The sequence below is a fragment of the Lissotriton helveticus genome, chromosome 6, assembly GCF_964261635.1.
Source record: "Lissotriton helveticus chromosome 6, aLisHel1.1, whole genome shotgun sequence".
Taxonomy (NCBI): Eukaryota; Metazoa; Chordata; class Amphibia; order Caudata; family Salamandridae; genus Lissotriton; species Lissotriton helveticus.
Genome location: NC_136067.1, coordinates 252,768,215 through 252,791,913, shown reverse-complemented (window position 1 = coordinate 252,791,913; position 23,699 = coordinate 252,768,215). Strand labels below are relative to the sequence as shown.

General features: G+C 47.2%; 1 protein-coding gene across 1 annotated transcript in view; it reads left to right on the top strand.

Annotated features, from left to right (window-relative positions):
- The window catches only part of LOC144762482 (protein eva-1 homolog C-like), an 811,149-nt gene that overhangs the window by 252,401 nt on the left and 535,049 nt on the right, over positions 1-23,699 (top strand). The window contains exon 3 of the mRNA XM_078647696.1: positions 19,010-19,133. Coding sequence (XP_078503822.1) covers positions 19,010-19,133 — 124 coding nt within the window. The remainder of the gene's footprint in view (positions 1-19,009; positions 19,134-23,699) is intronic.

Sequence of the window (23,699 nt, the reverse complement as noted above, 5' to 3'; positions counted from 1 at the left end):
TCTAACTTTTCCAAAGGCGAAACCCTTGCATTGTAAATGCTTGTTTTGCAGTGTTATGGAAATACCACCAATTAAGAGTCTACCAGGGAAACACGAGGAATTTTAAAAGAAAAGACGTGTATACTTTGCAATTTCTCCCTCAATTACTTTCAACATTTTTGACCTGTCAGAATTTGTCAGGGGAAAATTGTGGGGGTGATGTTTACCTTAATGGTGTTTACCTTCAAACTTGCGCAGGGATCAGAATTGACCCTCCTATTCTGAATCGGGACCTTAGATTGGCAATTACATAGTGCATACTATGCAACTCGGCCCGTGTGATGTGTACATATTATATGCCTATGCATGTGCATAGATTACATATGTTTGGGTATTCATCTGCATTTCCTGGGTAAGGGCGCACAAAATACAAGTGTTGTAATGTACTGGGTAAGTGGTCAGTATTTTTGTACTAATCTGTTTTAAAATAATTTTTAACAAATTTTTCCATCTCCTAGTGGTCATGCTTGCGGAACATACACAGTGTTTGGAAAATGTCTTACTGAACTGTTTTCCATCACTGCTACGAATCCTATGGCAGTAATAATGACTTGTTTTTATATATAGCACTCCTTACCACACTTGTGCCATTTATAAGTGACGTAAATGAGAAGTACTACTATTATCTAATTTCATTTACCGACTTTGGAAATTAATTTTGTGCCCGCTGAAGGTGAGTTGGATTCGAACTGAAACTCGTAAATTTGGATCACCACAATCCTCATCAGCAAGTTTTTAATGCCCCATGCCATACTACACTAACACCGGAACTGTTTATTTGTATTTGCCTAAGTAAACGTGGGAATTGTAACGATTCACCAAAAATAGTAGATGAATATGCAAGTGTATTCTGTCCATGAGGTTACCTCCAGCGTACAGCTTTCCAATCCACTCCTGCCTCAAGCCACCAGAGAATACATTTTCCCCAGATTCTAATTTCTATATTCCATATTCAAAGTTCTACCAACTCTACACATCTCCCTCCTTACACTTACAGATGATAATCATCAGCAAGAAGAAAACAAAAATCATATGCTTTTACAACCTTAATGCAATACTAAATGAGCATCTCTAAAAACATTTGTACACGAGGAATAACTTGTAAGCCATCATAATGAAGTGTGGAGGCATACAATGCATGCACTCAGTAAATTGTCTATAATATGCAAATTGTGAGAAGTTGGCCTGATGTGCAGTGTTCACTATTCTAGTGATCACTATATATCAGTCCAAACAACCCTTATTGATGATTGGTTGTAAGTCAACCTTATAGACCAGCTATCCTAGTAGCATGGATACGAGCAGTCTAAGGCTAAGACTCTAGAGGGCGTGTTAAGCCAGCTGCTTTACCATCACATTACCCCTTGAACACCCAGTGAAAGGACACCACACAAGTGTTATGAAAATAAACAATGTATTTATTAGAATCACAACAACCCTGTACTCTTTATGAGGACAGGGTGCTAAGCACACAACAAAACTCTTATGAAAATACTTAAGTTAGCACGTTATACACAAATGCCCGAGGGGCACGAAAAACCATATATTCTAAAAGTGGAATGCGAAATTACTAGCAGGTAAGTACAGTACTAATAGGCTTTGGAATCGCTAGGACTTGACTAGGGAATCGTTAGATTACTACTAGGAGACCTAGGGGACTCGGGTGCAGAGTGTGCACTCTCACGCGGGATGCGGGACAAAGTCTATGGAGGCTAGTAAAGGCAAAGTTAGTGTTCACGGGCGAACCCGACCTGGTAGGAAGAAAACGACAGTGGATCCTGACCCTAGGGTAGTGAGGCTATGCTGGGACACCGAAGTGCCGAAGTTACCTAGCCCAGGGGCTGCAGCTGCATAGGTCTGAAAAGACGTCGGGGGTCTCGTTGCCGGACCAGGAGCCTGGAAGGAAGATGTTGCTGGCAGGCGACCAGTGAAGGAAAGTTCGATGGATCCAAGCCTGGATCAAGGAAGAAGAAAACCTGAAAGCAGAGGGGACCAAGTTCTTGAATCACTAGCCAGTGATTAAGTGGGCACCAGGATGGCACCGGGCGAAGTCACCGCAGTCAGGTGAGTGGGCGCTGCTGGGCTCTGCAGTCTCTCGGACCAGGAGGCGTTGTCGGCGACCAGGATGGAGGTGCGAGCTGTCCCACGAAGGTTCTTGCTGTCGACGTCGCTGGACCCAGGATTGGGCAACAAGTCTTGGCAAATGCAAGGCCCACGCGGTGGACCTAAAATGGCGTCTTGGGCGGACCAGGAGGGTCCAGGGTACTTCTCCAATGGAGGGAAGCAAGGGCCAGTCTGGAGCAACCAGACCAGCAGCAGAAATGTCGTCGGGCGTCGTCAGGAAGGCCACCAGCCAGCGGGCTAGTAGCCAAACAACGCGGTGAGCAGTAAAAAGCAGAAGGGCCCCACGCAGATCGTGGAGATGCTGGGGGGCTGCTCTTCGGTGCTGGAGCTGCTCAGGGTGGGGGCTTCTCGGACCCCAAAGCACTCACCAGGAATTCACTCGGCGGGCTTGCTGGAAAGAAGTCGTGCAGTCTTGCAGATGGCCGGTCCCTTGAGGTCTCGTCGCACCCACGGTTCTCAGCTGGGCTGTAGAGGCGGGTAGAGGTCAGAGGTGCCAGGGAAGCCGGTTCTCGTCGAGCTGGGCAGTCGGATTCCGGAGGAAGGACTTGCAGCAGACCGCAGTGTTCTTAGATGGTGCCTGTGGATGCAGGGTGACTACTCCTTAGTCACAAGGGAGAAATCTTAGGAAGAAGTCTTGAGTTCCTTTCGCAGAAAGTAGTTTCAGGATTCAAAGATGATCTGATTTGGAAGGGGGCCAGTCTCTACCTTTATCCTGTAAAAAGGGGCTGGCACGCGACTAAGTCCTGCCCTATGGGTGGGACTAGGAGGGGGGTGGTTACACCCACTTCCTTGGCGGGCTTTTCCCCAGCACAGGGTCTGGAGTGACCCTGGAACTGGTTCCAGCCAGCCTATGCACAGTGAGCACCGGGGTGCCACGTGCAGTCACCTTCCTCTAAAGCCCTGCCTACCTACAATACACAAAACCCTGTCTGGGACGGTGCTGGCACCGCCCCTGGCAGGAAACCCTTTGTCCTTATCTCCTGCTCTGGGAGGACTCCCAGCAGCAGGAGGGCAGACTTGTGTCTCGGTGGCAGCATCCATTTTGTGGATGCTAAGGCTCTGTCTGACTTTTAACCGGGTTATAGGTTACATGCATGTCGTGTCCCTCTAGAAGGGTGGAATGCTAACCCCGTCGCCAGAATTGGTGAGGGGTTAGTATTCCAATTCGTATGACACCTTACTCGACATGTTTTGATAAAGCGATACCAGAGTTGGCACATAACCGCGAGGATTATAATGCACTTAAGAGTATATGGTATGCGATATCATGGAAACGGCTAAGGGATAGATCCCGAAAGCCGCAGACAGGCTCAGCTCATGCCAGAGCACCATCTCACACGATTCCAAGCACTCTGCCTTCAGGATTGTTAAGGCCTGCCATAGGAGTGACTGATAGGAGATCTGTGTGTCCATTTTAGGGTTAGATATAGGTATACTATATCTAAAGCAAAGGGTGAGTACACCACCTTGCCCCAGCTGTCGTGCAGCCAGTTGTGTCAGTTTTAGTTAGTCAATCCAGGGGTGGCACAATACATGCTTCAGCCCCTGGGAGACTTCTGGGTGCACCTCAGCCCTGAGTACAGGGACTTGGAGAGGGCCCAGGGCCAATTCAGTACCTGAGTACAATTTGGATAGAGAGAACAGCTAGGCTGTGGGTCTGATTAGCAGGCCCACAGCCAGGGAAAGTCGTAAACCAGTGCAGCAAAAAGCAAAAATCTGGGTGATCATAGGATTGCAGACCCTACTCTCCTACATGACCCCCCCCCCAAACTTTGGGACAATAAACTAACCTTGACCAGGTGAGTCTTCTTGCTCTAAGTGGAAATACCTGGAGAGCCCATCAGCATTGCTGTGATCAGTCCCAGGTCTATGCTCCACTGTAAAATCCATCCCCTGTAGGGAAATGGACCACCTAAGCAGTTTGGGGTTTTCACCCTTCATCTGATTTAGCCACAAGAGGGGCTTATGGTCTGTCTGAATGGTGAAGTGAGTGCCAAACAAGTAGGCCCTCAGCTTCTTCAGGGCCCAGACCACAGCAAAGGCCTCCCTCTCAATAGCTGACCAATTTTTCTCTCTGGGTGTCAACCTTCTACTAATGAAAGCAATAGGCTGATCATTACCATCAAAATTCAGTTGAGACAGAACAGCTCCCACACCCAACTCAGAAGCATCTGTTTGGACAATGAATGGCTTGGAGTAATCTGGACTCTTGAGGATAGGTGCTGTGCACATGGCCTGCTTTAGGTCATTGAATGCTTTCTGACAGCTTGCTGTCCACTGAACTTTCTTTGGCATCTTTTTGCTTGTCAGGTCATTAAGGGGGGTCACTATGGACCCATAATTTCTGACAAACTTCCTATAGTACCCAGTCAGGCCCAAGAAAGCTCGAACCTGAGTCTGGGTGATTGGAGGAGTCCAGTCCTTGATGGCCTGTATCTTACTCTCCAGTGGCTGAACCTGGCCTCCACCTACAAGGTGGCCCAGGTATACAACCTGTGACTGCCCTATCTGGCACTTTGTGGCCTTGATAGTGAGGCCTGCCTTTTGCAGGGCCTCTAACACTTTCCTCAGGTGGACCAGGTGATCCTCCCAGGTGGAGCTAAAGACAGCAATATCGTCAAGATAAGCTGCACAGAAGTCATCCAGCCCAGTGAGGACTTGATTCACCAACCTTTGGAAGGTGGCAGGTGCATTTTTCAGTCCAAAGGGCATTACCACAAATTGATAATGCCCTCCAGGGGTAGGAAATGCTGTTTTAGGTTTGGCTTCCTCAGCTAACCTGATTTGCCAATACCCAGCTGTCAAATCAAATGTGCTTAAGAAGTTGGCAGAAGCCAATCTATCTATAAGCTCATCTGCTCTTGGTATTGGGTGGGCATCAGTCTTAGTGACTGCATTGAGGCCTCTGTAGTCTACGCAAAACCTCATCTCTCTCTTACCACCCTGGGTGTGAGGCTTTGGCACTAGAACTACTGGGCTAGCCCAAGGGCTATCTGAGGGCTCAATGACTCCCAGTTCCAACATTTTCTGCACTTCAGTTTTGATGCAGTCTCTAACATGATCAGGCTGTCTGTAGATTTTACTCTTGACAGGCAGACTGTCTCCAGTGTCAACATCATGGGTACACCAATCAGTTTGGCTGGGTGTCAGAGAGAACATATGTCGAAAGGATTGCAGAACTTGCCTGCAATCCTGTTGCTGATGTTCAGTGAGGCTGCCACAAAAGACAACACCATCAACTGACCCATCATCAGGATTCTGAGTGAGCAGGTCTGGGAGAGGGTCACTCTCTTCCTCCTGTCCCTCATCTGTGGCCATGAGCAAGCTCATGTCCTTCCTGTCAACATATGCCTTGAGCCTGTTAACATGGAGCACTCTGAGAGGGCTCCTGGGAGTTCCAAGGTCCACCAAGTAGGTAACCTCTCCCTTTTGCTCAATGATGGTGTGGGGCCCAGACCATTTGTCTTTCAGAGCTGCTGGGGCCACTGGCTCCAGCACCCACACCTTCTGTCCTGGCTGGTACACAGTCAGTACAGCCTTTTGGTCATGCCAAGCTTTTTGAAGTTCCTGGCTGGCCTCAAGGTTTTTGGATGCCTTTTCCATATACTCAGCCATCCTGGAGCGGAGACCAAGTACATAGTCCACTATGTTGGTTGCAGGCTTTTTGAGAGGTCTCTCCCATCCTTCCTTCACCAAACACAGGGGTCCTCTTACAGGATGCCCATACAGAAGCTCAAAAGGGCTGTAGCCAACCCCCTTCTGTGGGACCTCTCTGTAAGCAAACAAGAGGCAGGGGATCAGGACATCCCATCTTCTCCTAAGAGGTTCAGGTAGTCCATGAATCATCCCTTTCAGGGTCCTGTTGAATCTCTCAACAAGCCCATTGCATTGTGGATGATAGGGTGTGGTGAACTTGTAGTTCACACCACACTCTTTCCACATGGCAGTCAGATATCCTGACATGAAGTTTGTACCTCTGTCAGAAACGACCTCCTTAGGGAAACCCACTCTGGAGAACACTCCAACTAGGGCTCTTGCCACTACAGGGGCTGTAGTGGTCCTAAGGGGAATAGCCTCAGGATACCTGGTGGCATGGTCCACCACCACCAGTATAAACTTGTGTCCTGATGCTGTCTGGGGTTCCATTGGACCAACAATGTCAATCCCCACTCTTTCAAAGGGAACCCCCACCACAGGTAGTGGTATGAGGGGGGCCTTTGTTGTGCCACCTGACTTACCACTGGCTTGGCAAGTGACACATGAGCGACAAAACTCCTTGGTATTCTCATTCATATGGGGCCAGTGAAAGTGTGAGACAAGCCTGTCCCAAGTCTTTGTCTGACCTAAATGACCTGCAAGGGGAATCTCATGGGCCAAGGTGAGAAGGAAACCTCTCAGAGACAAGGGGATGACCAGCCTCCTGGTTGCACCAGGCTTGGGGTCTCTTGACTCAGAGTACAGGAGTCCATCTTCCCAGTATACCCTGTGGGCACCTGTGGCATTCCCTGCAGCCTCAGCAGCAGCCTGCTGTCTGAGGGGTTCAAGGGAAGGGCAGCTCAACTGTTCCTTCCCCAGGTCTGCTCTGGAGGGTCCCCCTGAGCCCAGAAACTCAACTTGATCAAGTTCAAGCTCTTTAGGCTCAGTTTCCCTCAGCTCTTCTAGATCAGCCTCCTCAGAGACTTGATCCTCAACCTGGGGCAAGGGGGAAGGCAAAGCCTTACCCTTACTGCTCTTCTTCTTGGGAGGTGTCTGGTCCATAATTTCAGGATCCAGCACCTGTTCAGTGGGGCATCTTCTGGCCTGTGACCTAGTCACAGCAAGCACATGTGCTGGCAAGCCTAACATCTCCATGTGAGTCCTCTGCTCCACTTCTGACCATTGTGATGACTCCAAATCATTGCCCAACAAACAATCAACTGGGAGGTCTGAACTGACTACAACTTTCTTTTGTCCCTTCACTCCACCCCAGGAGAAAGCTACAATTGCCACACTATGACTAGTAGTGACATTGCTGGCATTGGTCACCAGGAAATCAGTACCTGGCATGATCTGTCCAGGGTCCACAAAGTTTGGTGTCACCATGGTGACACTGGCACAAGTGTCCCTATAGGCCTGAGCCATTTTGCCATTAATCAAAGGTGTCTGCCTGTATTTGCCCAAAGTATTGGGACTTATTTCAGGGGACATATCCATATCCCCTGTACAGACAAGGACAGCCTGAGTGAGTGTGCCAACTAAGTTGTCAGACCCCTCAGAACCCAAGGTTAACCCAACTAATGCCTTGGGAGTGACACTACCACTACTGACTGTACTAGGGGGTGCAGTTGCTTTAGGAGCTGTAGTGGCAGGAGTTTGTCCTCCTCTTTTGGTGCACTCACTAAACCAGTGAGATTTACTTTTGCAGTACTGGCACCACCTTTTTGACTGGCCTTCTTGAGTCTTCTTCTTCTGGGAAGCCTGACCCCCACCCTCTTTGGTTTGTTGGGGACCTGGTGAAGACTTCTGGTCATTGTGCTCATTCTTAACATTACCCTTCTGGTCTGCTTTCTTCTGACCACCCTGGTTCTGGTTCTGGTTCTGCTTGATCCTTGTCCTGACCCATTTGTCTGCCTTCTTTCCCAATTCTTGGGGAGAGGTCAGATCTGAATCAACAAGGTGCTGGTGCAGCAACTGGTTCTGACAATTGTTCAAAATTTGTTCTCTCATCATTAGATTATACAATCCTGTGTAATCTGTAACCTTGCTACCCAGCAACCAGCCCTCCAGAGCCTTAGTGGCACAATCCACAAAATCAGACCAGTCCTGAGACTGAGTTTTCTGGGTGTCTCTGAACAGCAACCTGTACTGCTCAGTGGTTAAACCAAACCCATCAACCAGTGTATTCTTCAGGACCTGGTAATTGTTAGCATCCTCCACTCTTGTAGTGAGGAGCTTATCTCTACCTTTACCATCAAAGGAGAGCCACAGTATAGCTGCCCACTGACTCTGGGGAATGCCCTGCACAGTGCAGGCCCTCTCCAGAGCAGCCATCCATTTCTGGATATCATCCCCTTGCTTAAAGGGGGGCACTATTTTAGTCAGGTGTTTAGTATCTAAACCCTTCTCTCTATCTCTTGGGAGATTGCTGCCACCAGTGGGAGCTAGCCCACTCATCTGCTGCTCTCTTGCCAGGGCAAGCTTCTCTTTGGCCAGGGCAATTTCTTCCCTTTCAATCCTCAGTTCAGCTTGTCTCATCCTAGCTTCATGCTCCCTTCTCTGAGGGGAAGCAAACCTCCTCTGTGGAGGATTCCTTCTTCCCTGAGAAGAGGCATTAGAGTGCAGAGATCTATTGGAGTCCCTAGAAAGAGATCTATCTCTCCTAACTCCAAGGTTAGGCCCACTTCGGGTTAGTACTGGGGGGCCCCCAGATCCTAGCCCAAGTAAGTCTAAGTTGGTCCTAGTTAGCCTTCTGACTACCTCAAGACCTTTGTCTACCTCATCCCCAGAGAGTACCTCTTGATCCTCCTCCTCAACTGCTGAATCAGTGTTGGGGAGGTCTGGATCCCCAGAGGTTCCCTCTAAGGCTGGCATGTTCTCATGTAACTGAGAAAGCTTTCTGGCATCATATGTCTCTAAGAGACCTATCAGAAAGGGAGTGGTGGGGTTAGACCCCTGCTTCAGTTTTCTGGAGACACAGATTTGTCTCATCTCCTGGAAACTGAGAGCTGCATATCTTGAAGTGACCTGTGGAGGGTCCACACTGACCAGGGGAGTCTCAGTAGATTCTCCCTGGGTAGACATGCTTTTCTAGTGAGGTGTAAGTGGTGCACTTACCTACACTATATGTTTGCCTACTGATCCCTTGCTAGAGTTGCAGTTTAGGGTGTGCTAGGCCCTAGGAGCTTCAACAGCTGGTTCAGTAGAACTCAGAGTATTCTAAGCTAAGTTATATGTACCTTTAGTACTTATGTGATCTTTCACAAGATATTCTTAGGGCATGTGTGGTAAAACAACAGCAAGCTCAAATCCCAACCGCTGCTCACCAATGTGAGAAGTTGGCCTGATGTGCAGTGTTCACTATTCTAGTGATCACTATATATCAGTCCAAACAACCCTTATTGATGATTGGTTGTAAGTCAACCTTATAGACCAGCTATCCTAGTAGCATGGATACGAGCAGTCTAAGGCTAAGACTCTAGAGGGCGTGTTAAGCCAGCTGCTTTACCATCACATTACCCCTTGAACACCCAGTGAAAGGACACCACACAAGTGTTATGAAAATAAACAATGTATTTATTAGAATCACAACAACCCTGTACTCTTTATGAGGACAGGGTGCTAAGCACACAACAAAACTCTTATGAAAATACTTAAGTTAGCACGTTATACACAAATGCCCGAGGGGCACGAAAAACCATATATTCTAAAAGTGGAATGCGAAATTACTAGCAGGTAAGTACAGTACTAATAGGCTTTGGAATCGCTAGGACTTGACTAGGGAATCGTTAGATTACTACTAGGAGACCTAGGGGACTCGGGTGCAGAGTGTGCACTCTCACGCGGGATGCGGGACAAAGTCTATGGAGGCTAGTAAAGGCAAAGTTAGTGTTCACGGGCGAACCCGACCTGGTAGGAAGAAAACGACAGTGGATCCTGACCCTAGGGTAGTGAGGCTATGCTGGGACACCGAAGTGCCGAAGTTACCTAGCCCAGGGGCTGCAGCTGCATAGGTCTGAAAAGACGTCGGGGGTCTCGTTGCCGGACCAGGAGCCTGGAAGGAAGAAGTTGCTGGCAGGCGACCAGTGAAGGAAAGTTCGATGGATCCAAGCCTGGATCAAGGAAGAAGAAAACCTGAAAGCAGAGGGGACCAAGTTCTTGAATCACTAGCCAGTGATTAAGTGGGCACCAGGATGGCACCGGGCGAAGTCACCGCAGTCAGGTGAGTGGGCGCTGCTGGGCTCTGCAGTCTCTCGGACCAGGAGGTGTTGTCGGCGACCAGGATGGAGGTGCGAGCTGTCCCACGAAGGTTCTTGCTGTCGACGTCGCTGGACCCAGGATTGGGCAACAAGTCTTGGCAAATGCAAGGCCCACGCGGTGGACCTAAAATGGCGTCTTGGGCGGACCAGGAGGGTCCAGGGTACTTCTCCAATGGAGGGAAGCAAGGGCCAGTCTGGAGCAACCAGACCAGCAGCAGAAATGTCGTCGGGCGTCGTCAGGAAGGCCACCAGCCAGCGGGCTAGTAGCCAAACAACGCGGTGAGCAGTAAAAAGCAGAAGGGCCCCACGCAGATCGTGGAGATGCTGGGGGGCTGCTCTTCGGTGCTGGAGCTGCTCAGGGTGGGGGCTTCTCGGACCCCAAAGCACTCACCAGGAATTCACTTGGCGGGCTTGCTGGAAAGAAGTCGTGCAGTCTTGCAGATGGCCGGTCCCTTGAGGTCTCGTCGCACCCACGGTTCTCAGCTGGGCTGTAGAGGCGGGTAGAGGTCAGAGGTGCCAGGGAAGCCGGTTCTCGTCGAGCTGGGCAGTCGGATTCCGGAGGAAGGACTTGCAGCAGACCGCAGTGTTCTTAGATGGTGCCTGCGGATGCAGGGTGACTACTCCTTAGTCACAAGGGAGAAATCTTAGGAAGAAGTCTTGAGTTCCTTTCGCAGAAAGTAGTTTCAGGATTCAAAGATGATCTGATTTGGAAGGGGGCCAGTCTCTACCTTTATCCTGTAAAAAGGGGCTGGCACGCGACTAAGTCCTGCCCTATGGGTGGGACTAGGAGGGGGGTGGTTACACCCACTTCCTTGGCGGGCTTTTCCCCAGCACAGGGTCTGGAGTGACCCTGGAACTGGTTCCAGCCAGCCTATGCACAGTGAGCACCGGGGTGCCACGTGCAGTCACCTTCCTCTAAAGCCCTGCCTACCTACAATACACAAAACCCTGTCTGGGACGGTGCTGGCACCGCCCCTGGCAGGAAACCCTTTGTCCTTATCTCCTGCTCTGGGAGGACTCCCAGCAGCAGGAGGGCAGACTTGTGTCTCGGTGGCAGCATCCATTTTGTGGATGCTAAGGCTCTGTCTGACTTTTAACCGGGTTATAGGTTACATGCATGTCGTGTCCCTCTAGAAGGGTGGAATGCTAACCCCGTCGCCAGAATTGGCGAGGGGTTAGTATTCCAATTCGTATGACACCTTACTCGACATGTTTTGATAAAGCGATACCAGAGTTGGCACATAACCGCGAGGATTATAATGCACTTAAGAGTATATGGTATGCGATATCATGGAAACGGCTAAGGGATAGATCCCGAAAGCCGCAGACAGGCTCAGCTCATGCCAGAGCACCATCTCACACGATTCCAAGCACTCTGCCTTCAGGATTGTTAAGGCCTGCCATAGGAGTGACTGATAGGAGATCTGTGTGTCCATTTTAGGGTTAGATATAGGTATACTATATCTAAAGCAAAGGGTGAGTACACCACCTTGCCCCAGCTGTCGTGCAGCCAGTTGTGTCAGTTTTAGTTAGTCAATCCAGGGGTGGCACAATACATGCTTCAGCCCCTGGGAGACTTCTGGGTGCACCTCAGCCCTGAGTACAGGGACTTGGAGAGGGCCCAGGGCCAATTCAGTACCTGAGTACAATTTGGATAGAGAGAACAGCTAGGCTGTGGGTCTGATTAGCAGGCCTACAGCCAGGGAAAGTCGTAAACCAGTGCAGCAAAAAGCAAAAATCTGTGTGATCATAGGATTGCAGACCCTACTCTCCTACACAAATGCATAAGATTTTATACATTGACTGTTGGTACTATTCTTCTTCTTCATCATTCTTTTTAGCCTCACTCCACCAGAGAACACATTTCCCCCACATTCTACCAACTCTACAGGAATGCGTCCCCAGTGTCCTAAACGTCACCACTTTACAGGTGCTTGCATGTTTTGTGTTGCATGTCCTTGGCTGCTGCTCCAACAGTCTACTTTCATAGCTGCCAAGTTTTCAGATTGCCAAGTGTGACATTTTCATAATTACTGTGAAATTATGAGTGACATATCAGCGACTATGAGTGACAGTTTCTTGCAAACAAAAATCATGCAAAGAAGATGAGGGAAACTTCTAAATATTAGAAAGTACAGCCAGTTGAGCAACAAGAAACTTCATGAAGTTCTTGAAACTACTGCAGAGCACCAGAAATGGAAGGGCGCTGACACTAGTGCTCCCTCCTCTAACCTGTCTGTACTGTAAAGGACTGCGTAACCGTGAGATTAAACAACATGACACTTAGGCCGTAACAACACACTACAGTCTCAGTGGCAGCAGACTGCCTCACACAGTGACCAGAGAATTACGGTAGTAGTTCCTACTGTTTCTGTGTGACTTCAACCAGACTGTACTACTATCCGTCGAGTCCAGTGACTGTAGCTGCAGCTGGCACTCCACTGGCTGTGGCAGGCAATGCCCTGTCTGTGAGCCATGCACCAGGGGTGACGGGTCTGCGGCCGCAGCAGTGAGCCCTGAGCCGCGGTACTGGGGGTCCGTCAGCGGCCATACAGCATTGCATGCAACTGTGTGTCTACCCGCACACAGCGCTGCCATGATGAATGCGAGACTCACTCTCACGTCGAATCGATGATGCCAGTGCCTGCCCTCCCGGCCGCGCCGGTGGTCCAACGCCGGCCGGGTAATTTACGCGCAGGGCCTTAGCTCTCACTCGGTCACAGTCTGATTGGGACGGCCGTAGGCGACGGGACATCGACACCAGCAGTGCTAACTCCAGTCGGTGGAGTCTCCGCCGCTTCTGAGAGGCCGACCTCACTTCCTGTTGAGCTTCCTGGGGTCATGATAACGGGCGCCACAGCCATTAACGCACAACTCTCAGGGCAGGCCCCGCCCGGGGTCTCAGTAATTGGGCAGCAGGTGAGTAAGTGACTCACTGAGGTCAGCATTGCAAGCGGGAATTAATGCAGGCAGAGCAGCACAGCTTGGCCTGCCCTCGCAGACATTGTAACATTGTAGCAAGCATTGTTGCACAGTGAGCACTCTCAGTCTCACCGAGAGCAAGCACAATCATGTCAATCACTGTCTCCCGAGTCCTGCTGGCAAGTCTGCAGAGAACGAGTAGCAGCCTGCGCACATCGTGTCAGAGGCGTCAGCGCGCGCGCTGGCACCCTGGCGTTACTGTAGCGAGTTTTGGTGCTATCAGCAGAGTGCAGTCTCAGTGGGCAAAATGCGTGGCAATGCATTTCAGTGCGGTGATGCGGAACACCACACTGAAATGCGTTAGGGAGTCACGCCTAATGCGTGACACTTGGCAGGACTGTACTTTTAAATCCCACATTCCCCACAACCTTAAAACGTACGTCTATCACACAAAAGATCGTGAGTTGTGTGCACTATGCATGAATACAATGCACATACCTGCCTCTTTGTGAATCATATGTAGAGTATGCAGGCGTGCTTTATTACTTATCCCAGGCGTAAATTAGAATTAGGACTGAATACAAGCTTTGCGGCCCTGTGCCCGCACAAAGATGCAATTCTCTCATGTTAACACACACGTACACAGATGTTTGTCCTCATTTAATCACTCCACTCTTCGACGCTGTCAACACACCTCAGATCCAACACACAACTTCCTAGCATCCACTGTTATTCTCACCTCCTGTCACCCTTTCCTCTTTTCTTTTGCTGTATTTTTTTTAGTATTCATGTAGTGCAGTTCTATCTGTGCAGTACCAGAGTTCTCTATGTCCATTGGGGATTTGCACATTTGCATTTCACAATTGCATTGCTTGTCAGACATATTTACACATTTGGACATAGAGATATTTAGTGAATGCCCAGAATCACACAGACTGCAGTGCTAGAGCCAGGATTAGGACTAGGTGTCCAGATTCCAACGCTGGCAGTTTAGTTGCTAGATCGCATCCCATGTATTAAGATGCTATTTGTACAGCACGTTTTAGTGAATCGAAAACTACTTAGACCATGAATGGAACTAACAGTGTATTCTTGTTTCTTTTCATGCTGTTATGTTGTCTTCATGCCAACGGTAGCGGAAGTGACAACACATAACCTCTCACTACTGATGACATCAGAGGTTTGACTCCGTGTCCTATCACAGGTCACTCATCAGACTCCTATTTGCTGCTGAGTGGTCATGGAAGGACCAAGTCTGGAAACGTTATTTCCATTTTCTCTCGCTGCTTCTGTGACCAATGAGATCCGTAGTAGTGACGTCATTTACAGAGGCACTGAAATAGAAGCTGGAAGTACCAGCCACCACTCTATGCTAAGCTTTCTTGGCTCCAGGGTTCTCTGTTCATCCACTTCTGCAAAACTCTGGCACCCTGATGGCTTATATAAATCTTCTCCAGTAAATATATTATCCTAAAATATGTCTTTCCCAATACAGTTTTGAGCAGACAAACTGTCTCCTTTGTGGAATGGAAGCAAAGTTGTTAAAACAAGAATAAAGTTTACCGCAGGCATAGGAAGTATAACAGCCTGTTCTTTAAAAGACAAACTTGGGCATTGTTCTCGAGATGATTAAGATTGGTTTTTCAGATGCCCTTCAACCTTACACACCTGAAAGGCTGATAAAAATATTGCCTCTCACAGAAGTATTTCAGGTGTCTGGCTCTTCCTGTCGCACAATAGACGCTATCACTTGATTCAACAAGTGAGTCAACACACAGCAATGTTCGGCTTGTAAGAGCCTTTTGTGTGGCAGGAAGGCCTGACTACCTGGGTTACTGAAAAGAAAAGCGAGGTGGGAAGTGCGGTTGGCTCTAATAACTCGGAGGTGCTAATCTACTCCAAGTTATCCATTTGACACTTTTGTTGAAAAGCCAAGACTCTGAAAACAAAAACGTAAATGTGTGAGCTGTCTCCACCTGCACAGACAGAATATTGTCTCTTATGAAACAGGCACTCCTTTGCTAATGGTTCATATTTCCCGGGGGAGGGCATAACAATCTGATTGCATACGCAAGCAACACTGGAATGGAACTTGGATTCCTTGGGGGTTTCCCTCTGGCAATTTTGTTTTCTGTGGGGTTCAAGTTTGTAAACACAATGCAAGTTAAGCTACATTTAATCAGATAAAACTACTGACCTCAGATATACGTCGTATGCCGAGTGTGGTGGCTTAGTGGACTTAGGACTAATGCATCCACTGCAGGGTCCTGTTTACGACCTTATGATCACAGGTTCAAATCCTGGCGGATGCATATTGAACTATTTAAATCTGAAAGGTACACTGAACGATCAAATTGTATATCACATTCTTGATCTCCTATGTGCATTCTGTACAGGAAACAATCTTTTTTTGTAAATTCCCCCTACATTGGACAAGTATGTAGGTCTGACTTTAATGTGCTAAATTCCATTTGGTCAAGCAAGAAATACAAGGAGCATACAAGGAAATACAAGGAGCATTTGTGAATGCCTGTGGTTGTATGTGTTGGTACTTTAAAGCCAGGCCCATTGACTTTGATGATGCTTATTTATGAGACTGTTAATGATCTCATGGTGCAAAAATATGCTTTGAGACTGTGCATTTAGCAAGAATTTTGCAGACATTAATACAAAGCATTGCAAAACAACATTGCAAAGTAGCGTAATGAGGTTTGGGGAAAACATTGTGGCTGGATGCTGTTAAATAGAGGTGTGGGGAACGACAGCAAAGTCTGTTTTCATCTGTGCTCTATTGTTTTGAATGAATTGCAGTTTATTGATTCATCCTTCAGACAGTCAAGCTTCAGGGAGATCAAATTGTTGGCTAAAGTCAGGACCCTAGGAATGGGTGGATTTAATGTCACCACTGAAACAATAGTGTATCTATGTGACTATCAATAAGGGGCAGTAGAAAAGAATACTGAAGTGTTTGCAAGGTGGGCATCCCTTCTAATATAGAAGCTTGGTACCTAGTACTTTATCTCTCTCAACCAAGAAGGAAACAACCATTTTGTGTTGCTTTCTGATGCCAGTTAGGACCTGCACCGTGTCTGTCATTCAGCTTTCAACAGGGGAGGTGAATTTGGTGGGAGTGGGAGACTAGCCTGTTTGATCAAGGGGTGCACTGAGGTGCTTCTGGTTATTGTTGATTTCCTGTCCTGTGTGTTTTCCCTCTCAGCCTAGGCCTCTTACACCTTATAGGAAGTATTAAACAGCATCAGGGTCAATGCCAAGCTCTACTTGGCTGTGTCCCATATTCCATGTTATCATCGACAGTGTTTCTCGTCCTGAAAGTCTCACTGACACATCATTGTTATTAGTTGGGGGCAGTGGGTGGGGTCTAAATACATCAATGGACCACCTTTGCGGATGGGTTTGGCTGCCACCCACAATCCTAGGACTGGACATTGTGTCCATAATAACACGGAGAGAGGTGATCACTTTAAGCTCTGATGTGGAGAGAGCCGAAAGAGCACTGAAGGGCCCAAGGATAGTCTTTAGTTGTGTTTAAGAAAAGATGGTTCTGAGAGGTGGAGCGGAACCCATAATATTGAGTACTTATGGAGCCTCACGGCCATGCAAGACACAGAAGCAATGGAGTGAGCTGGGGAGAGCATATGGTAATTACTTTGGCAATGAAAAGTATTTGGATATTTTCTTGTACTTGTTTGTGATGTCTGGACTGGTCCTTCTGAGAAGGGGTTGCCAATGGCTTGATTTTGTGCACAATACACACTGCCCTTCACTTGCATTCAATTTGTTAGGAAAGTGAGACTGCGGCCTAGACTGAAATAGAGCCCTTTCAGAGTCAGATAGGTCATTGGATTAGAGTACAGGTCAATGCCTTGGTCATGGATTTGGCAAGTGCTGTTCATTATATTATGTGCTGTTTGAAGAGAGGCGATGCTTGATGTGGGTGAGGGTATAAGTCTGTGAAGTGTATGGAGGGTCACATGTTGAGGCTAGGCGTGACGAGTCATTGGAAGTTTGAATATGGCACAAAGGAGTGTTGGATATGCCTCAGAAGTATAGTTTAGGAATGTGATTTGTGCTCAGCAAGCTCTGGATGTAGGAGGTATTTCATCTGCCGATTCAATTTGTGATGAGTAGTTTGATTTTGTTATAGGGTAATCCTTCTGCTGTCCTTCCAATAAACAGTTTCTGGGCCACCAGGAGTGCGTGTTTGTATCCCTTGTTGACAGCTTGCTGAAGAGCAGCAGTAGGGCATTATGGTTTGCTCTTGACCATTAACCACATGCGTTGTTGTTAGGCTTGCATTACTTTTTTTTCATTCTTGTGGTGGACCAGGCTTGTGTCATGGTCATATCCTGTCCTGTGAGAAGTGGTTTTCCAAAAATTAAGGCAACCTAGTTGGCCACATGGAGTTCCTGATTCTTGCTGTGGCCGTTTGATGAGGAGCGGGCTCAGGAGTGTTGAGGTAAGACAAACGCTGTGAAAGATTTGCTTCTGTATTCTTCCCATGTTCAGAACCTAGTGGGAACCACATCATTTGTGTTGAGGCATCTGGTGCAATCTTAAAATTCTTAGTGTGTCTGTCAGTAAGAGGCTGGAGTGAGAGGCTGATGGATATAAAACCTTTAGGTAGTGAGTGTGTAATCCAGTGATTGTGTAGTCCAGCTTATTCAATCATTCAGTCTGTCAACCCCAATTGTGTGTTATACTTTTGTCAGTCTGAGAATGTGTAGGAGAAAGATAAACAGCACAGTGCTTTCAGAAATGTAGGGTTGATATGCCCCCTGGAAGAAAGCTTATGCCTGGATTTGTCTGACTCAAGCAAGCTATGTGAACTTGACATTTTTAGAAAATCAATAACTGCTTATGCCACGTCAATATATGTTAAATGTATTGATGTGGAAGATGGGCAGTTTTTTTGTCATGTATTGGTTTAAAAAGGCATGTATCGTCATTTTGTGTACTTGGTATATGTTTAAATAGATTTAAGTTAGACACATAATTCTTTGGTGTATTCCACACCCTGTGTAAAAAGATGGATCTCTCACTGGTGTCTCATTAAGTGTTTTTTGCTGTGACTGGCTGTGGAAGAAATCCCTGTGGCTTTCTGTTCTGTGCATCCTGCGTTTTAGGTCGAGCCTACTGATACTGATTCCGATCTGTAACTAAAAACAAAAAAAAGAAACAGCTGTGTCATTTTGTAGCCGTGCATTGGTTGGTGCATGAGCCTACAAAATGATGCAAAAGTATTATGTTTTTTGTTTAGCTTTAGCCATTCTGTACATCATCAGGATGCTTTGCAGCCTGGCTAACAATCATTGTCAAAGTCAATAGATCACAAAGGCACAGCCTAGTGGCTCTGGCAATGCATTCTTTCCGAATACAAACATCAGTGACTTTACTAGAGAGATGTTTTGTTGTTTCCTTTGGTGAATGGATTTCGCTTGCAGAGGCTTCGATTGTAGACATGAAAGACAGATGTAGTAAACGTTAGAACAAGGAGGGAATCGATGCCTGAATTTGTTAAGGTCATGCTTAATGATTACTGTTACGAGCCACATTCATTCTGCTTATCTATTTACTGAAATCTTAACTAGCTGCTACACTTTGTGTCCCCAATTGAGCTCACAGTGATCAGTAGGCCACATAAGTTATCCTAAGATCAAGTCTATTATTCATCTGGCCTCAAATTGTTTATAGGCTGAACAATTTCACAAATTGGGCCACACATTTTGACTTGACATTGCAGAATATCTGTGCCCTAAATGTAGGTATTTTTAGATGCATTGTCTCTTAAGAGTCTGAAAAAGTTAGCCGGTGTGTATTTTTACTGAACTTGACATTTCTGAAGTCCAGACCCCTGTTAAACCTGGACTAAAGACAGATTGTCCCCCGGGGGCTCATGCTCTACATACTAAAGGGCCTCTGTTTTCTTCTCTGTGCACCTGCCTTTGTAGAAAATGTTGGACGAGTGCCAGGACCGAAGGAACTGCCAGCTTCTTGTCAATAGCCGACTGTTTGGTGCAGACCCGTGCCCCGGAACCAGCAAATACCTTGTTGTGTGGTACAAATGCAGGCCCAGTAAGTATGTTTTACACACATGTCACCCAAGTAGTTCCTGTTTGTAATCTGTCGGCCATCTTAGATGCACTGTTTAAAGGAAATAACATTGAAAAACATTGCTGTGTATTGGAACAATTGCCAGTAAACCAGACAAAATACACTGAAAATATTTGTGGACTGTTCAGGCCCAAAGAACAGATAAATAGGATTATTTGTTGAACACAGCCTAGGTTGTTTCATGTTTGTAGGTACCGGACTCGCATTAGGATGAGGCTAGACATTGTGTAACACCCTCTATTTAATAGTGTGCTGGTAAAGTGGGGATACACTGACAGTGAGGGACGGAGCAGGTACAGTACATGTGACAATTCAGATACAATCTCTCACAACTCATAGCATAATACATATTGACTGACTATTTGAGGACAGGGGAAGGATGACGGAAAGGAAGAGTATCACAAACAGGTTGAAAGGTGGTACAGAACTTTGGGTTGCATGGCTCGTGCCTTTCTTGTGTTTAATTTGATCTTGGGTGCACTATTCCTGTTCGTTGTAATAAGTTATCTTGCCCCAAAAAAACCAAATGGAGATATTTGCCGCCTATAGAGATAGGAAACTTCTAATGTAAATGTTTCAATTCACTAAAGATACAAACCCTAGGAATCTAGTCCCTAAAAAAAGAATGGAGTCATGGCTCCGGATGCGTTGACCCATAAAATAAGAATACAAAATCTTGGGACATTGGTGAAGAACTTTAGTGGTCTGGAGGAGATGAGAGCAGGACAACAGCTCAAACGAGCAAGCATTGGCAAAGCCAGTAGATCACACCTTTGGGACATTTTAGTCTTGCCAATACATTTTATCCATGCTGCACAAGATCCCTGATACTATGCAGCATGGCTATAAAAGGGCAAATAAGCGATTGCATCATTTTGTCGGCACAAACACCACCCTTGCATGCATCTACCAAATGATGCAGCCACGTTTTTCTTCTTTTTATTTGCAAATCCAACTCGGAAGAAAATACACTAAAGCTTTTTGGTTTTGGAAAGTGGGTGTGGGAAGCAACACAGTGGGGGAAGCAACATAGGTCAAAAGGAATAGTGTAGCAACACGTGTGTGGGGGGCACAAAAGCAACACAAAGGGGACAGTGGGTCTGAAATAATATGGGGGAGCAAAAGCAGGGTGGGGGAAAGCAAAAAGAACAGCATTGGGGAGAAAATGTGTGACAGGGAGAGCAACGTGGCGCATAAAGGCTGGGGAGAAAAGCAAGCGAGCAAGAGAGAGGGGAACATGGAGCAGGTAGAAACACATGGGGAGAAAGCAATGTAGGCAGGGAGCACGCAAGGGAGAAAGCATCATAGATGGTGGTGAGGAGGAAAACACATGAGAGAGCGGAGTGTAGAGAGGGGAAGAGACGCACCATAGGGAGACTGCTACAAAACATGTGGACTCTCATGGAGTGCTTAAACAAAAAGAAAAAATAGTAGTACCTGAAGCGAGCAGTGGAAGGACATAGTAATGCGTTCATGCTCCAAGGGAGGGACAGACAGAAGAAGAGAAAGAGAAACATACACTCTAACAAACAAGAAGCAAGCAAATGAGAGTGACAATGAAGAGAACCAACGGTAGGCCACGAGCAGGTTCTAAGCCCACTGTAAGCTTACAGTATGTCTTGCAGCAGACAGCACACTCTCTGATACTCAATAGCTGGTGGTTTAGACATGGCAATAATATGGGCACTAGTAGAGTTGATAAATTACTTAATTAGCACCAATATGCAAAAATACTTTTGCAGTTTCAAGTGATGTAAGCAAACAAACAACACAATGTACACTTTGTCGATGCTCTTGAGACAGTGGGAGCTTAGGAAAATTCACCTCTTGGATACAAAATAGAAACCTTGATATCTGTCTTGGTTGATTCTGGTGCAGGCATAGGCCATAGTGGAGATCTGCCACACCTTGTCTCCCTCTGCCCTCCATTCTCCCTACCTAGCATTCAGAAAAAGCCAGAGAGGCTCAGGATGCCCTAGCAGGCCATGGATTCTTGATGCAGGTCTCAAGGGTGCAAGTGTCACATCTTCCTTAGGTCCTGGTTCCCTTTTTGACTCTCTCTGGCCAACAAAGCACTGCAGTTGGTTTTGGGGTCTTCGGAGGTCAAACTTACACCTGTAGTATAGGATGCCCCTGTCAGCACACAACACATAACATAACGTGCTATGCCATACTATATGGAAACCTTCACAGAGTTGCATATCAGCCCTAAAACACATTGGGTGGTACAAGCTGCACTACATTTTCGGACTGCTCACCCGATCCGCACGCAAGTGTTCACTACCTTAAACAGGTAACCCAACTTGAGTATTACTTCTGACAGTAGTCTAACAATGTGGTCACAGATTGTAGTTACAGGAAAAATAGACTATTAGTACCTCCATTTTATATGCAGGTTGCTATTGCTGTTGTGGAGTCACAAATTAATAGTGTGGGCATTTATATGGGATGGACACGTCGAGTCCCTTCTGCACCCAATCAACTAATATACAGGCACCACCCCCTTCCTCCCGCTTGTCGGTAAACAATACCCTTCTAAACATCCTGTGAGTCCTCACCATTGGGATTTTGGTTAATATTTGTAAAATCCCAGCCCGTATTTATTTCACATTCAAACTTTTCTCATTCAAAACACAACTCAAAAATGTACATGATTTTATATTGTTTCCCTATGTTTAACAGAGTTAGCTAGACATCGAGTTACCTAGTCCCTCCCCTACCCCGGCAAGAAGCAACTTCTGTGAGCTCATGGTTGGCCTGTACCTGGCTCGCTCCATGCCCAACTCTGAATGTAACGCTCTTACGCGAAAATCCCAATATTTGTCTTTCAAAGCGCTGTTTAAGCAAGATAGCAGAGCCCATCTCCATGCGGGAGGCCTGCTCACCCCAGACTGTTCGCTCCTTGGGCACCCTCCACACTCATCAGCGAGCCAATCTGGGCAACCAGGCCATGCCTTGGTCCACTGGTGCAGACTGATCCTCAGTCCCTCCAAAGGGCCCGTGTCCCAAAGCGCCAACGTGCATGGGAGGCTGCACTAAGGGCTTTGGAAGAGACCATCCCAACTCAGCCAATCGCAGCTTCTCTAACGAAAGCTGCAAGCACACAGTGCTTCCCTGAGGCACATCTCCCAGTGCTCCCACAGGGCACTTCAATCAGTGCTCTCTTGAGCGGTATCACTAGTGCTCCCTTGGTGTGCCATCACACATTGCTTCACTGAGCACACGACCCAGTGCTCCCACAAGGCACATCAAGGGGTCCTTTCTTGCGCTGCATCAGTAGTGCTCCTTTGGTGTGCCATCACGCTGTGCTCATGATGCACACCAGCCTTTGTTCTGCTAAGGCACGTCACCCAGTGCTCCCTCGAAGCACATCAAGCCGTGCTTTCTTGAGCGGTATCACTAGTGCTCCCTTGGTATGCTAGCACACAGTGCTTCTCTGGGCACATGACCTGGTGCTTCCCTGAGGCACATCTCCCAGTGCTCCCACAAGGCACTTCAATCAGTGCCCTCTTGAGCTGCATCACTAGTGCTCCCTTGGTGTGCCATCACACAGTGCTTCCCTGAGACACATCACCCAGTGGTCCCACAGGGTACATCACCCAGATTTCTCTTGAGCGGTATCTTCTGGTGTGCCATCCCGCAGTGCTTCTCTGTGACACATCACCCAGTGCTCCCTCGAGGCACATCAAGCAGTGCACTCTTGTGCGGTATCCCTTGGAGTGGCGTCATACAGTGCTTCTCTGTGACACATGGCCCAGTGCTCATCCAGTGCTCCTTTCGTGCAAGGTTATGTATTAATATTGGTCTGTGTATGGGTGCCTGTATGTTTGTTAGACGGTGTGCTTGGGTGCATCTATACTGGTTGTGGTTGCTCTTTGTGGAAATGGCTGTCTTAGTGGTGGTTCCTTCTATGTGTCTATCAGCATACTCTATACATGCTCCTAATCTATGTGCTTCTTCCACAAAATCCACACAACACGATTTTTGGACATTTATTGACACCTTTACAAAATCCCAAAATCATCTAGTGATATGTTTTCCACGGTTAATTCTGTCACATTTTCAAACCTTACCGGCAGAAAGTGAGCACTTGGCAGCTGCAACATAAAGTAAGAAAGTACCTGCATATTTGTATTACCATAGCTGGAACATACACAGAAGCAAAGAAGCACTTTACACTTCGAATGACAGGGAGAACTGGGTGTTTGTGTTCGAGGCAAGATCATGCACATTAAGTGGGGATTTGCATTTTAAGTAGACAGTTACACAGGGCAAGTAATTGTCATCACTATCTTTTCACTCTATGAGTACTTACTTGTATCACCACACCATCACCATCCCTGTCTCTCTTTCCCTGTAAATACAGCATTTTCTTTTCCTTGGCGCTGTTAGTATTTCGCCAACTATGTACCTCCTTCACACAATTTCACTTAAAATGGTAATTACAGTTGGCACATATATGACCATCATTCTGTGTGCTCTGCTGAGAGGTCAAGGACTGGATGAGAATGCAGTCTACTGTCGGTA